This window comes from Barbus barbus (genome assembly GCF_936440315.1).
Source record: "Barbus barbus genome assembly, chromosome: 32".
Classification (NCBI taxonomy): domain Eukaryota; kingdom Metazoa; phylum Chordata; class Actinopteri; order Cypriniformes; family Cyprinidae; genus Barbus; species Barbus barbus.
The window spans coordinates 3,816,100-3,832,441 of NC_136760.1; the positions used below are offsets into that span (position 1 = coordinate 3,816,100).

Genomic DNA, 16,342 nt, shown 5'->3' on the forward strand with positions numbered 1-16,342 from the left:
GGTGCTCAGAGCTCTGTAGCGTCGACCAGATGGTAACAGTTCAAAGAGGTTGTGTGCTGGATGTGAGGGGTCCAGAGTAATTTTAACAGCCTTTTTGCTCACTCTGGATAAGTACAGTTCTTGGAGAGTGGGGAGGGTTGTACCAATGATTCGCTCAGCAGTCCGGACTACCCTCCGTAGTCTTCTGAGGTCAGATTTGGTAGCTGAGCTGAACCAGACAGTTATTGAGGTGCAGAGGATGGATTCAATGATGGCAGAGTAGAACTGTTTCAGTAAGTCCTGTGGCAGGTTGAACTTCCTCAGCTGGCGAAGAAAGTACAACCTCTGCTGGGCCTTCCTGACAATGGAGTCAATGTGAATATCCCACTTCAGGTCCTGAGAGATGGTGGTGCCCAGGAATCTGAATGACTCCACTGCAGTCACAGTGCTGTTCATAATGGTGAGTGGGGGGAGAGCAGGGGGGTTTCTCCTGAAGTCCACGATCATCTCCACAGTTTTGAGCGTGTTAAGCTCCAGGTTGTTGAGACTGCACCAGACAGCCAGCTCCTTAACCTCCTGTCTGTAAGCAGACTCGTCACCGTCTTGGATGAGGCCGATCAGTGTGGTGTCGTCTGCGAACTTCAGGAGCTTGACAGAGGGGTCTTTAGATGTGCAGTCGTTGGTGTAGAGGGAGAAGAGCAGTGGGGAGAGCACACAGCCCTGAGGAGCTCCAGTGCTGATGGTTCGAGTGCTGGATGTGAATTTGCCAAGCTTTACTAACTGCTGTCTGTCTGTCAGGAAGCTATTGATCCACTGGCAGACGGAGGTGGGGACGGAGAGCTGAGTTAGTTTATTTTGAAGGGTTTCCGGGATAATGGTTTTAAAAGCGGAGCTGAAATCCACAAACAGGATCCTCACATAAGTCCCTGGTCTGTCCAGATGCTGCAGGATGGAGGTTGTAACTCGAACCTCGAATAGCCTATTTTCGGGAAGTCGTGGCCTAATGGTTAGAGAGTCGGACTTGTAATCCAAAGGTTGCGGGTTCGAGTCTCCGGCCGGCAGGAATTGTAGGTGGGGGGAGTGAATGTCCAGCGCTCTCTCCACCCTCAATACCATGACTGAGGTGCCCTTGAGCAAGGCACCGAACCCCCAACTGCTCCCCGGGCGCTGCAGCATAAAATGGCTGCCCACTGCTCCGGGTGTGTGTTCACGGTGTGTGTGTGTTCACTGCTGTGTGTGTGCACGTTGGATGGGTTAAATGCAGAGAACGAATTCCGAGTATGGGTCACCATACTTGGCTGAATGTCACTTCACTTCACTTCACTTCACTTCATTAATAATAAACATGTTGTAAACATACTTAAGACTCGTAGCATTCATCATGTTACAATATACTCTCATATTACTTTTATTGTTTTATATAGAGCATGAAAACATCATTGTGCCGTAAGAAATTTCCATTCACCACACTCACTTATTTTATTTTTATTTTTCTCATTTCTAATTTGCACATACTTGACCTGTACATACATAGTCGCCTATATTATATATTATATATTGTGTATTTTTTATTTTATTTATTTATTTTATTTTTTATTTTTTTGCTGCTTTGTACATTGGTTATTGGCTATTTCTTGTTATTTTATGAAATTAGGTACATGAAACATGTCATTTATTTATGGTCTTTTTTTTATATAGTTTGTAAATTGTAAAATCAGAATCAGAATCAGAATGAGCTTTATTGGCCAAGTATGTTTACACATACAAGGAATTTGTTATAGTGACAGAAGCTCCACAGTGCAACAGAAAGACAGTAACAGGACAGGACACAGGTAATAAAACAAAAATGAATTGTCCATCATATTCAAACACTGTAGTCTGGAATTACAGTTTGGGAGAAAAACAACTATGATTTTGTAGTCATATAGTCTAGGATGTATGATTTTATAGAAGCTGTTATGATTCTGCAGCCATAGACTCACGTATGCTGTGAACTACAAAAGGATGCACTTTGTACTATTAAAAAAAGGATATTTTATATCTGAGAAACTAATTGTTATTGTTTAGCACGATATTAAATCTATTTGTGAACATTAAACATTCTTAGATGCGTAGCATTCATCATGTTGTCGTTTGGGAAAAACCCAACTAAACGCGTTCAGGTTTGTCACAATAACACGCTAACTAATGCAAAAACATTACTTACTTATCAGATCGATCGATGTCATCTGGATGAACTCTTGCTGTTATTCTGAGGTAAATCCAGCCTTTACTCAGCGCGTCTTCTTCCAGAAACGAACAGCAGCAGAGATGAACAGAGTCTCGTGACTGTTTGTTTGTTGTTGGGCGTCTCCAAGCGCGCGCGGGTCACGTGGTTATTTACATGTGAACACGAGGGGGCGGGATCTCATTAGAAATAATGAGTTAGACTGGACAGACTGAACATCGTGTCGGTTTCATAAGGATTACTTTATCAGAGAACATTTGTTTTCGACAACACTTACTTCAGTTGAAAGCAGACACTTTAGGCTTTCTATAGAGATAACTCTCATGTTTCTGTGTTGAGTATTTGCTGAGTTACAGTTCATTTTAGTGACGCGTTACTATAAACAGATCGCGGAGACAGAGAAGACAGAGAGCGCACCCTGTTTGTTTTATTTTTTCCCCAAAACCACAAAGTTTTGTTGTAATCGTGAGTGTACTCAAAAAAAGTATACACTTAACGGTTTCGATTGATGTATAACACTTATTTGTGTGACCAAAATCAACAGAGTATTTTTAGTGTCTTTTGCACTTATCTTAAAAAAACCGAGTTCGTATCGCCGGCGATACAGCCGACCCCAATGGGTTAAATATAAATACTTCATATAAAAAGATATAACTCTTAGAATTAAAAACTTACACAGAGAATTGCCTGGACAACTATTTGAAATAATATAAGTACTTACTAATTGCTAAATTATTAAATTTGAAATAAATAAAAGCCAAATAACTAATCACAAAAACACAAAATGAAATGGCTAAAACTTTAACTGAAATTAAAATGGAAAAATAAAATATATTTCAAAATATAAACAAATCGTATATAAATAATATTGAGACAGCATGCAGTCTTTTGTATTGCTATTTAAATGAGGTTGGGTTTAGAAGATGTCTTATGAAGTTTGTCCCAAACTCTAAAATATACGATTTATATTTATATTTAATCATTTTATGCATTTCAAAATATTGATGCTCATGTTCATGTGAACAAACATAGCTCTAGGTAATATGAAACAAAACTCACTGCATTACTGTTACGGAAGAGAACTGGAGGCAGAGAGAGCTGGTACAACGGTGATTTATTGACCAACAGGTGAGTAAGGAACGAGATGGCAGGTGAGTGCAATAACTGTAGCAATCTCAGAGTTACTCTTCGGAACTTGAACTTGTAACTTTTCCGTTCACAGGAGGAGCGAGGACCATAGGAAACCAGAGGAGACACACACCGCAGACTTGGAGCAGACACTCGGGATTCCAGGAGCAGACGGAGCAGGTATCCTAGGAGCACAGAAAGCAGGTAAGCAGGTTAACAGGTAAGTATACAGAATGTCAAGTTTTACTGAGGCTGTGGTGGCTTCAGCAGTCCAACTTCGAATGAACGAGACCGGACATCGAGTGCTGGGCGGTGTGTGTCTTTATGGGGGATCGGTGATGAGAGGTGATGAGGGACAGGTGCTTATGATTAGTACTCAGGGGAGAGGGACCATTGTGATTGGGTGGAGGTAGAGCCTGGCAGGTCTGTGACATTACCCCCCTCTCCACGGCCCGCTCCCGAGGGCCGAGGACCCCGACGCCGTGGCGGTCTACCTCTTCCTCTGGGTGCCGGACGTTCAGAGTGGATGGAATGGAATTCTTCTAGAAGGATGGGATCAAGAACGTCCTCCCAGGGCACCCATGACCTTTCCTCAGGACCATACCCCTCCCAGTCAATGAGGTATTCCAGCCTACCGCCTCGGCGTCGGGAGTCCAATATCTCTCTTACTTGATAGATGGTACCGTCCTCCAAGATTAGCGGGAGAGGGGGATCTTCCGTGGGGCCAGGCTCTGTGGAGAGAGAAGCAGAAGGGTGAAACGGTTTCAACAGGGAAACGTGAAACGTGGGGTGGATCCCGTATTGAGGAGGGAGTTGGAGCTGGTAAGTGACAGGATTTATCTGTTTGACAACGGGGAAGGGACCAACAAATCTGGGACTTAACTTCTTGCTGGGTAGGCGCATCCTGATGTCCTTGGTTGACAGCCAGACCTTCTGACCGGGTTGGTAAGTGGGAGCTTTGGATCTGCGAAGGTCGGCTGTCATCTTGCACCTACGCACTGCCCGCTGAAGGAGGTGATGAGCGGAATCCCAGACCCTCTCACTCTCCCGGAACCAATAATCTACAGATGGTACGTCGGAAGGGTCACCAGACCAGGGGAACACGGGTGGCTGGTAACAGAGTATGCACTGGAATGGGGTCATACCGGTGGCGGGCTGGTGGAGCGAGTTCTGAGCATACTCGGCCCAGCCAATAAATTGGTTCCAGGAGTCCTGGTGGTTATGGCAGAAGGTTCGGAGGAAACGGGCTACTTCCTGGATTTTGTGTTCCGTCTGCCCGTTTGTCTGTGGATAGTATCCCGAGGAGAGGCTAATGGTCACACCTAGGAGTCAGAAGAAGGCTCTCCAAACCCACGAGATGAATTGGGGCCCACGATCTGAAACCATATCCTCTGGAATTCCAAAGTAGCGGAACACATGGTTAAACATCAACTCCGCTGTCTCCATCGCGGTATGTAGACCCTTGAGTGGAAATAGCCGGCATGTCTTGGAGAAACGATCTATGATGACTAGGATACAGGTATTTCCTTTAGAGGGGGGCAGATCTGTGACAAAGTCAAATCCTAGGTGTGACCAGGGGCGGTTAGGAACGGGCAGAGGAAGTAGCTTGCCTGCTGGTAGCCATCGTGGGTTCTTGGCCATGGCACAGTCAACGCAACCGCGGACATACCTCCGAACATCTTCAGCCATATTAGGCCACCAGAAGCGGTCTCGTAGCAGCGAGAGGGTGTTGTTGGTCCCTGGGTGGCCAGTGCCCAAAGTATGAACTGAGTGAATGAGCTGGATGCGTTGTGGTCCTGGAATGAATTGAAGTCAGCCCGGGGGGACAGCCCGGCGGAGTATTAGTGGAGACATTGGCGGGGGTGACAGGGTCAGGGTTCCATTGGATAGAGTTGACAAAAAGCTTTTAAGGAATCACAGGTTCTGGTTCTTAATTGTGTTCTTCTGAGGAGTCGAATTGGCAGGAGAGAGTATCGGCCTTGATATTCTTATTCCCAGGGCGATAGGAGATGGAGAAATCGAATCGGGTGAAGAATAACGCCCACCGGGCCTGACGGGGGTTGAGTCTTTTGGCTTCATGGAGATATTGCAAGTTTTTGTGGTCTGTAAGGACAGTAAAGGCATGTTGAGCACCCTCCAACCAATGCCTCCACTCTTCGAGGGCAAGCTTAATGGCGAGAAGCTCCCTATTGCCGATATCATAATTTCGTTCCGCCGGGCTGAGTTTACGGGAGTAGAAGGCACATGGATGGAGTCTGGTTGGTGTCACCTGCTGTTGGGAAAGAACGGCTCCCACTCCAGAAGTGGATGCATCAACCTCAACGACGAACGATTTCCTGGGGTCTGGGTGCACCAGGCCAGGAGCCTTGGTGAAAGCCTCCTTGAGTTGTTGCAGGGCTTGGGTGGCGCTTGGAGTCCAATGTAAGATCTTGGGCTTGTTACGGAGCAGGTTAGTTAAGGAGCTGGTGATGGTACTATAATCTTGAATGAACCGGCGATAGAAATTAGCAAACCCCAGGAAACGTTGGAGTCCCTTAATGGTGTCTGGAGTGGGCCATTCCCTTATTGCCCTTACCTTCCCCTCGTCCATCTGGATGCCACTGCTACTGATGTTGTATCCAAGGAACTGCACTGAGGGAAGATGGAACGAACACTTTTCAGCCTTGAGAAAAACATAGAATTCCCTCAGGCGTTGCAGGACCTCCGCAACGTGGCGACGATGTTTGGCCATACTCCGGGAGTAGATGAGTATATCATCTATATATACTAGCACGGATCTATGGAGAAACTCCCGGAGCACCTCATGCATAAAATCTTGGAATACGGAGGGGGCGTTGACAAGACCATAAGGCATAACTAGATTCGTAGTGGCCGGTAGGTGTCACAAAGGCTGTCTTCCATTCATCCCCCTCACGTATTCTGATGAGATTGTAGGCGCTGCGGAGGTCCAACTTGGTGAACACAGTGGCTCCACGAAGGTGTTCCAATGCCGCCGGGACGAGGGGAAGTGGGTAACAGAACTTAACCGTTATTTTATTCAAGGCACGGTAATCAATGCATGGCCTTAATCCGCCGTCCTTCTTGGGCACGAAGAAGAAACTTGAGGAAGCAGGGGACGTAGAAGGACGGATGTAGCCTTGTTTCAGGGCCTCCTCGATATACTCCTCCATGGCCTTCTGCTCAGGAATGGAGAGTGGATAGATTTTGCCACGGGGCATTGGCACACCCGGTAGGAGGTCTATGGCGCAGTCCCATGGCCGGTGAGGAGGCAACTGGGAGGCTCTCTGGGGACAGAAAACATCACGGAATTGACTGTAGCAAGTGGGTATGTCAATGGATAAGTTCTTGGGCGGACTCCGAGTCGAGGAGGGCGACGACTGGAAGAGAGAAATTGTGACTTGTAAGAAGCACTTCTGCCGACAGGGGTTTCTCATTTGGCACGTCGGGTTGCATTGAACTCACCAGTAGGCGAGGGGGTCGTACTGGACAGGAGGTTCGAAGGTGACCCCTCTCCCCACAGTACAAACACAGGCCGAGGGCAAGACGTCTGGGCCGTTCTTGGGTTGATAGACGTGAATTATCAAGCTGCATGGGTTCCTGGGCTGGTTCTGGAGAGCGTTGGTCGACAGGGCGGAGGAGCAATGGGTTTCGACGGGTATCAGTAGCTATTTTGGATAGACAGGTATTAATTCGGGTGGAACATCTAATGGAGTGCTGTATGAGACTTTCGAGGCTGAGGGAATCGTCAAATGCAGAAGTTGTAAGCGGAGGTGAGGTTCGAGTCCTTGACGATATGCAGTGAGGAGGGCGCACTCGTTCCACACGCTAGCCGCGGCGAGGGTTCGAAACTGTAGGGCATACTCTTTGATCGGCAGTGTATTATGACGTAATCGATACAGTTGATCACTGATGGAGGAATCAAAGGCAGGTTTTCCAAATACCTCTCTGAAATTATGAATAAAGTCCTGTGAGGACTGAGTTGCGCTGCCGCCTTGAGCCCAGATTGTTTCTGCCCACTGCAGAGCCTTACCCTGGAGATTAGAGATAATATAGCCTTGGATCTCTCGTTTGGGAACAGATGGGGTTGCATCTCAAACGAAAGGGAGCATTGCAGTAGGAACCCATTGCACTCCTCCGCCGAGCCTGAGAAGGGCGCTGGTCTGGCCATGGGACTGGAGACCGTCGAAGAAGAAATGTTGACGGAAGGAGCTGTGGAGATTGATGATGGTGCCGGAGTGAGAGTTCGCTTCAAAATTTTCACGAGCTCCTGGAATGGATCGGGAGTGCTCATGCTGTCAGTCGGTAGTGATGGTCCGGTCTTCTGTTACAGAAGAGGACTGGAGGCAGAGAGAGATGGTACAAAGGTGATGTATTGACCAACAGGTGAGCAAGGAACGAGATGGCAGGTGAGTGCAATAACTGTAGCGATCTCAGAGTTACTCTTCGGAACTTGAACTTGTAACTTTTCCGTTCACAGGAGGAGCGAGGACCATAGGAAACCAGAGGAGACACACACCGCAGACTTGGAGCAGACACTCGGGATTCCAGGAGCAGACGGAGCAGGTATCTTAGGAGCACGGAAAGCAGGTAAGCAGGTTAACAGGTAAGTATACAGAATGTCAAGTTTTACTGAGGCTGTGGTTGCTCCAGCAGTCCAACTTCGAATGAACGAGACCGGACATCGAGTGCTGGGCGGTGTGTCTTTATGGGGGATCGGTGATGAGAGGTGATGAGGGACAGGTGCGTATGATTAGTACTCAGGGGAGCGGGACCTTTGTGATTGGGTGGAGGTAGAGCCTGGCAGGTCTGTGACAAGTACAGACTAGTTTCTTTTTTTCAAGGACAAATTCAAATGAATTGTTTGGCTTACGATGACTTGCATAAGTAATATCAAATATATTACTGTAAATAAGTAATTTTCCCTTGAGTATTTTCTCCCAGGACTGTACACATACAGCATTTGTATGCATAATGGATGACTGAGGGAGTATTATGGGTAATCACACCCAGCGAAGACCCCACAAGCTTGTGATTTACTGCTGTCAGAAGCATTATAATTGCAGGGGCTGAGAATTACAGGGCAACCATGAGAAATAAATCTTAACCATGCTGATTTTCTGTGGCTGCTTATTAAGTTTAGGAGGAATACATGCATTTGTTTGTCCAGTTACCATTTTTATGCAGCATAGCCAAGACTGGGCAGAGTGTTTTGATCTGTTGAAATGACAAATGAACTTTTGAGTCTTGAATCTTATCTTTCTCCTTGAATTTGGTGTTTGTAATTTGCAGTGTATTTGGAGTTTATTTATTCATGCTTATATCTGACTCACAGTTCTGTAAATCGATGTTCCCTTAATTTTTAAATCAGTAGTGTTGTTTTTTTTAGACTATGCCTGGCACTTTGGGGCATAACTTGTGTAATATTTGTGGCTTGTTGAGAATATGTGTGCTACTATACTTTTCTAAGCGATGCCACATTTTGATTATTGCCTGTACTCTTGAAAATAAGAGTTCCTAAAGCAATGCCATAGAAGAACCATTTTGGGTTTCCCAAAGAACCTTTAAATTAATAGTTTTTAAAAGAACCAGGTTACACTTTATTTTGATAGTCCACTTTAGACATTCTACTAACTCTAGGTAACTTTGTAACTACATGTCAACTACATGTCTACTAACTCTCAGAGCAGACTGTTAGGTTAGGTTTAGGGTTAGTAGAATAAGTTGACAAAGCTTCTCATATTCAGTATGTTGTATGTTGTGGACCCATCAAAATAAAGTGTTAGAAGATATTAAGCGGACAGTCTACTAATACTCTAATGACTGCTAGTTGACATGTAGCTGCAAAGTTACTTACTGTTAGTAGAATGTCTAAAGTGGACTATCGAAATAAGGTGTTACCAAGAACCATTTTCTTAGTTTTAAGAACATTTTAGTAATCTAAATAACAACCTTTTGTGGAATGTAAAGGTTTCATGGATGTTAAAGTTTCTTCATGGAATGCTGATAAAGAACCTATATTTTTTATGAATGTGGTGGGAAAAATCCATTAAGCAGAAGGAGAGACCTTCCATTCCAACCTCTCAACCAGTTTTCCACCCTAATCTACTATCTTGTTATCTCTATTAGTTTTAACCATTGTTTCATGCACTATGGTATAGCCAGTGTACGCCAAAAAATATGTCCAAACAATAGTGTTTTATCACTTTTTTGAATAGAAAGTCGTTCATGAGCTGCATGTGCAGATGTTGAACTCAATAAAGACATTCTTCATCTCTGGCAGGTTTGATTTCAGTGTATTCTAGGTAAAGATCCACTTCATCCAGCGCTCCTGTTGTTATTTTGCAAACTAAAAAAACACATTTCAAAATCCAGTGTTTAGTTGATCCTGTTAAGCAATGGTGTGAACAATTCTAGTCAATGTAATTAGTTACTGTTCCTAAGTATATTTTTGGCTACTTTACTGAGTATCAAAGATATTACCAAATTTACTCTCTACTTGGGTGCATTTTTGAATAACTATATGTACAATACTCTTTATTCCACAACGTTTGTGATAAGTAATGCAATTACTTGTTACATTTTACATGACACCTTACTTTTTCTGCAGCAGTTTATTTCTGCCACAAAAGAAGTTATATCGCCATCTACAAAGCCTTGAATGTACTATATCTTGTGTGTTTTCACTGTAAGGTATCTGTACTTTTACTCAAATACAGTTTTTAGGTATGCATTTACAATGTACTTATTGTATTGCAAAACACTTTTAATGCTATTGAGTTGGGATATGGGTAAGGTTATGGGGACAGGTCTGGTGGTATGGGTAGGTTTAAGGGTGGGTTAAGGTGTAAGAGGTGGGTGAACAGAGTAATTATAAATGTAATTACCGAAATTAATTACAGCTGTAACTACATATAGGTATTTTTAAAAATGTAAGTACAATGTAAAAACATGTATGTACTGTATCAAATGATTAATTTAAATATAAGTACATAGTAGTTAAGGCTACCTAATATAAAGTGGGACCCAGCTTTCTTCTTCTGTGGGACCCAGCTTTCTTCTTCTTCTTCACGTTAGCTAGATTTGCTACGCAATTAGGCTGTATTTAATATATCACGATGACTCACGAGTTCTGTATTTTTGCTAAATCTGCCTAGATTTGGCTTAAATGAAATTGTCCAAGAAATGAACATAATTTACGTAAAGCAACCTGCCAAATTGGCTATTGATTTGACAGCGTTACCTGCCACAGTTGATTTTTACCCACATTTGGTGGGTTGGTGGCTATTAATTTCAAACCCTGTTGGTAACCAAACAGTTGACGTTAGCCATTGACTTCCATAGTGTATGATGATTACTCAGATGTCATAATGAATCTTCCAGTGGTAATGACAGACTTCTCTCTGGTGACTTATGCAGGATTCTCCAATCATTTAATCTGTTCAATCTCCGCCCACTGCAAGTTTGCGTTTATCTGCCTCTACTTTTGAGTGCCACGCCCACATCGCAACACCCAATCAACAATTGAGGAACAGAACCAAGTCCCCACCCTACTTTTTTTTTTACTTGGATATGCGTCACAGTAGAAGGAAGAAAAGATCTCAAATTCGGTTTTGTCACGACTTTAAGCTTGTGTCAGGCATTTTGTTTGTCAGTGTTCATCTCAAGATCCTGCCACCCAAATGGACAAATGTTCTTTCAGAAGAGAGTTTGGCACAGCTGTCTTGAGGATTACTTTCTCCCTGCTCTTTGCTGACTTGCAGAGAAGCTTTTTGTTTTCTGGCAGCTTCGTTTTCACTGAGTTCACCTACGCCACTCACTGTAACACTGTAATTTTCCAGAGGCGGCTTGAATTATAGATGAGCATATTTACTGACTGGTGATATTATGGCTGAGACAGAGAGAGAGGCAGGGGGGGGATTTACTTATCCCTCAGGCACAGGAAATGTGGAAGATGGGTCGCTGGAGCTCATAAATGAGAGAGGGGAAATGTGGCCTTGAATTCTGCGGACAAACATCTGCAGCTTATTTGCAGCAAGTGACAGGAATGTTGATGCAGCTTCTCACATGTGATCATTGTGTTGTCACTTTGTTCCCTGATAAATTTATGTGGCGTGGATCTCCTCTCACCATCTGCTTTCCTTTAAATTTGCAAGTGCACATGTTGCGATGACGTAACATGACAGCACCAAAATGCCTTCATTGCTACTGTGCCACGGCAGAGAAATAAAGTGTCATTGTTGTTTATCTTGTATCATTGTATTGTATTGTATCATCTTCTTCTTTTTTTCTTTTACTTGTTTACTAATCCAAGTGTGCATTGTCCAAATGCTTTGTGTCTTATGTGTCTAAATACTTTTATATCTTATTAAGTGTGTTTATTCTAACTGGAAAAATTGGTCAATAATACTTTTTGTCCATTTACAAATTAATTGACATACATGCATATCATTATAATGAGGTGATTACACCTAGTATGATATTAATTTCTAAATTTGATATTTCAGGGGTCTTAACATGGGGGGGGAGATAGATATCAAACATATATTTCTGATATAATTTGTCCTGATATTATAAAATACTAATTAAAAAGGACGGCATTCTCGAAAACTGAAGTAGCTAGCATAATATTGGCATAATCTTATTTATTTATTTGTTTATTGTTTGTTTGTTTGTTTGTATGTATGTTTTAGTTATGTGGTTTGTTTATGTGGTGCAACCAGCACAAACAAACAAACAAACAAACAATAAATAAATAAATAAATGCATTATTGAAAAGGAAAAGAGGAATACATTGACTAAATGCAATTTTGTCCTCAAAATCAATATCATGTTGTGTAGCCAATAAAGTCATGTAGTGCAACCAACATATGTGAAAAAAGAAAAAAGTAAATGAATAGTCCATGTAATCTGTTAAAAAACAACAACAACAACAAAAAAGTGTTTAATCTTGAAAAAAAATCTGAATTTGTAGTCTGCCTTTAACCCATCCAAGTGCACACACAGTAGTGAACACACACACACACAGACACACCCGGAACAGTACTTAAAATATTAAATATTTACTTAAATATTTAAATTTAAGTAAAGATTAAGATGTACACTGATGTTAAGCTGATGTTTATTAAATAATTACATTTACACCATTTTTTGTTTTTCAAAATCAACATTTTCAGAAAGTTTTTTTTTTCTTCTTTCTCTCAGTGTAAATAATGCAATCTTCTCCGTGTCTCTTTTCCAGAGCCGAGTAAACCCTGTCAACGTGACTCCTCCCATTCAAGCTGTGGATCAAGACAGAAACATCCAGCCTCCGTCAGACCGCCCAGGAATCCTGTACTCCATTCTCATCGGTAGGTCTCTGTCAGGCTCTCTGTACTCTATATTGAGTCACTACTGGCATACAAGGCCACACTGTGCAGGAAACAGTAGTATTCCAGGAGAGGCAAAGCGGAGCGAAATTCAGCAGGAGTCAAATGCATTTATGCCACGGGCAAGGTGCATCCACTCACTGTGCTTTGAGATGAAACCTGGAAACACAGCAGCAGGCTCAGGGAACCACGCTGCTCGCGTCCTGAGCCGAGGAACTAAAGCGCACCGCCGGAATGGTTCGACCTCCAGTAAGGGATATGTCAGAACATATTGTATGTCACAGCTGTGTGGCTCGATATGACAGCAGCCTCTTGCTTTTAACTATCAACAAAGCACTCAATATTGTGTGCCCCTATTTATAGATGAAGTGCATTAGTAGTTTTATTTTGCCATTATGTTTGAAGTATTTCTATGAAAATGAATATGCTACTGAATGCGTCTCAAAATCATGGTGCCCTGGTGAGTTATTATGTTCAGTGCCGAACTCTTGAATGCAAGTTGTTTGTCTTATGCATCCCTTCATTTATTCTTCAACCTTCTGTTTTTCTAGGCAAACCTGTATCATATGCAGAGTATTTTTCCTTGAATCAAACCACAGCTGAGCTTCAACTCCTGAAACCCATCAGCAGGGAAGAATACCAGCATTTGGACTTAGTAATCAAGGTAATAACCACAACATCAACAACAAAATAATTCATAATCTAAATGAATGAATGTAAAATCACTGAAATTAAATGTCAAACATAAGGGTGGAAAAAACATACATAAGCGTACATGACTGTCAAGAAAATCTGTGAAATTGAATGTCATATATAAAAAAAAACAATCAAAAATAAAAACAAATGCAAATACATAAATACGTTTCATAATTTTAGATAATTTAGATAAAAATGATTGCACATAAAAAATAAAAACAAACTTAAAATTAAATGTCAGACATCAGGAAATGATATAGCTACATACATTAACTAACTAAAAGAAAAAAAAAAGAAAAAATGAATGAATGAAAACTCAGTAAAATTAAATGTCAAACAACAGTAAATTTAAAAATCTCATTATTATTATTATTATTATGGATACATACATAAACATCAGTATCAGTCATGGAAAGATCTTAAACATTTTTAGATATTTTTCTTAATTCTCTAAAAGATAAAAAAACAACAACAACTAACGTTTATGTTTATAAAGTTATTTACAAATAAATATATCCAGTTATTATTATGAATAGCTATTGAATTTGTGGTGATTATGAACATTTATTAATTAAATAAATGTCTAGGCACCCTAGACATGGCCAGAATGGCAATATGCTCAAGCTTAATTGTAATATGATAACAATATCTGATATGATTTACATCATTGTGGATTATGATTTTAACTGTCTTTCCAGTATTTTAACTCTTTCCCCACCTTTTAAAAAAAGTTGCCAGCCACCTCCAACATTTTTGATGTATATACATATTATATATATATATATATATCATTTAGTTTTGAAGCACTGAAAAAAACTGTTCAAAGCAGCCCCATTGAAGTCAATAGACGCTAGGCTTCAACAGGGAAATACACTGACACTACGGGAATATATGAGAAGGAAATCAAGTCACCTGCTATATGTAGCTGATTCTGAACAAACTCGTCTTCGAGATGAACGTGTTCTAACGCATTTTTAGTCAATAAAATGTTAACACAATAGTACATATTTGACCATTAATTTTTAGACATTATAGGGGAAGCCGAGCTTCCCTTGCAGTCTTAAAGAAATCCCCACTGATACATACATATTTAGATTGACTGGTTATCGGTCTATCCACGACACAACTCTACAATCTACATCCTTCTGTTTATGCCGGCTGTCCTGTATTCGTACCCGGAAGACCCGAAAGTCCCGTAACTCATTCAGGGCATGCACTAGGGCTTTCCTTACTGTAATACACCTAGAACATGGATTGCCATAAAAACTTGTCTTTGGCGGGGAAGCAGTGTTTCTTACTTGATGAGATATCTCTTCAATGGCGGGGAAAGAGTTAAGCAGTGGTGTCAAAAGTATTCACATTCATTACTCAAGTAGAAGTATAGATACTAGGGTTTAAAAAGACTTCTGTAGAAGTTGAAGTATCAACTCAAGTTTTTTACTCAAGTAAAAGTGTAAAAGTACTGGTTTCAAAACTACTTAAAGTATAAAAGTAAAAGTAATGGAAGGGGAAAAAAAATGCCATTAAGGACAAAAGCTTAGGCCGCGGCACAGGGGCCTATGGTGCACTACCCCACCTCCTCAAAAAAAATTTTTCTAAAGGCCATAATGACTATAATGTTATATTAAAATGTTAATGTTGAAAAATGTGGGATGCACTAGGCTACCTGTTTCAGCCGGATATGTGCCCACTGAAAATGAACGCATTTTAGTACAATGCAAATTACATTAAAAAACCATATATGTGTACTACTGAGCATTAACGTGTTTCATGGAGTGGAAGATATGATGACTAGTTGCCTGTAAGTATTGTAACGGTGCAAAAAGTCAAACTTCAGAGGCATGTCATCAATAACCTTTATTGGAATGTAAATGTACATCCAAGCTTAGCTGCAGGAATCTGTGAGGGCAACGGACGAAGAGAAAGCACCCGTTTGATAAATGAGCCAGTAGTGGAGAAATAATAACTTTTAAGAAATAATCTTTTTTGAGTGTGACGTGATTTGTGTCATGTGCAGGTGCGATGGATCGCGTACAAACCAATAGGGTGTCGGAATGGTATAGGTTTATATTCTCATCCAACCACAATTCACTCTATCCGGATGGCGCGATTTATCTGGATGGGTTTTTTTTTATTTTGTTTTTTATTTTTTTGAGCGATGAGCAAGGGCGATGCTAGGATTTTCATTTTAGGGGGGCTCAGCCCCCAATGATGGTATAATAATAAAAAATAAATAAATATTTACAAAAAAATGTATTAATAGGGTAGGATGGTATACTAAACTTATTGCAGTATTCCACTGTATTGCATAGATGGGTATAACATCCGAGTACAAGCCAAATACAAGTCTACCTGATCTCACACACACACACACACACACCTGTTTACTGTACAAACCAAAAATGTTACTGTTTGCATTACTAGTACAAATCTTTTTCTATGCTCAAGTACAAACAGAAAATTGTAAACATAAAACATCATATCACTTTAAACTTACACTGACTATCCATATTAGCAATATAAACAACACAGCTATAAGGCTGGACAATGGAATAAACTATGTGGGTGCTGTGATTAACTTTTAAAAGTAAAAAAATACAAAATAAAAAAAACAGCAAAACTGAAGCAGGCTGTGAGAAGGACACACAATGTTTCAATCTCTGTCAATCACTCTGATATGCAATTAAAATAAGTGCACTGACTGAGTGCTGTCTGTCACTGTCTTTAATCACTTCTACGCATAACTGTATGGTAGTTAATGCCACATGCACTGTAATATTAAGTTCTATATTGAAAGCTAAATTGTCAAATGAAAATAGCAATAACGTGATCGTTTTATAAAGTAGGCGTATAATGTGTTAAGGGCTTTCGCTGAAGGAAACAGCTGTGGTGTGATGAGTGGTGAATGCAGCGAAAACTTTACAGAAGATTGGAAACCGATTGCTCT

At 41.3% G+C, this 16,342-nt stretch overlaps 1 protein-coding gene across 1 annotated transcript in view; it reads left to right on the plus strand.

Moving 5' to 3' along the window:
• The window catches only part of LOC306852003 (protocadherin-15-like), a gene marked incomplete at its 5' end in the record, with an annotated part of 238,116 nt that overhangs the window by 79,668 nt on the left and 142,106 nt on the right, over positions 1-16,342 (plus strand). The window contains 2 exons of the mRNA XM_079388567.1: positions 12,573-12,681; positions 13,251-13,363. Coding sequence (XP_079244693.1) covers positions 12,573-12,681; positions 13,251-13,363 — 222 coding nt within the window. The remainder of the gene's footprint in view (positions 1-12,572; positions 12,682-13,250; positions 13,364-16,342) is intronic.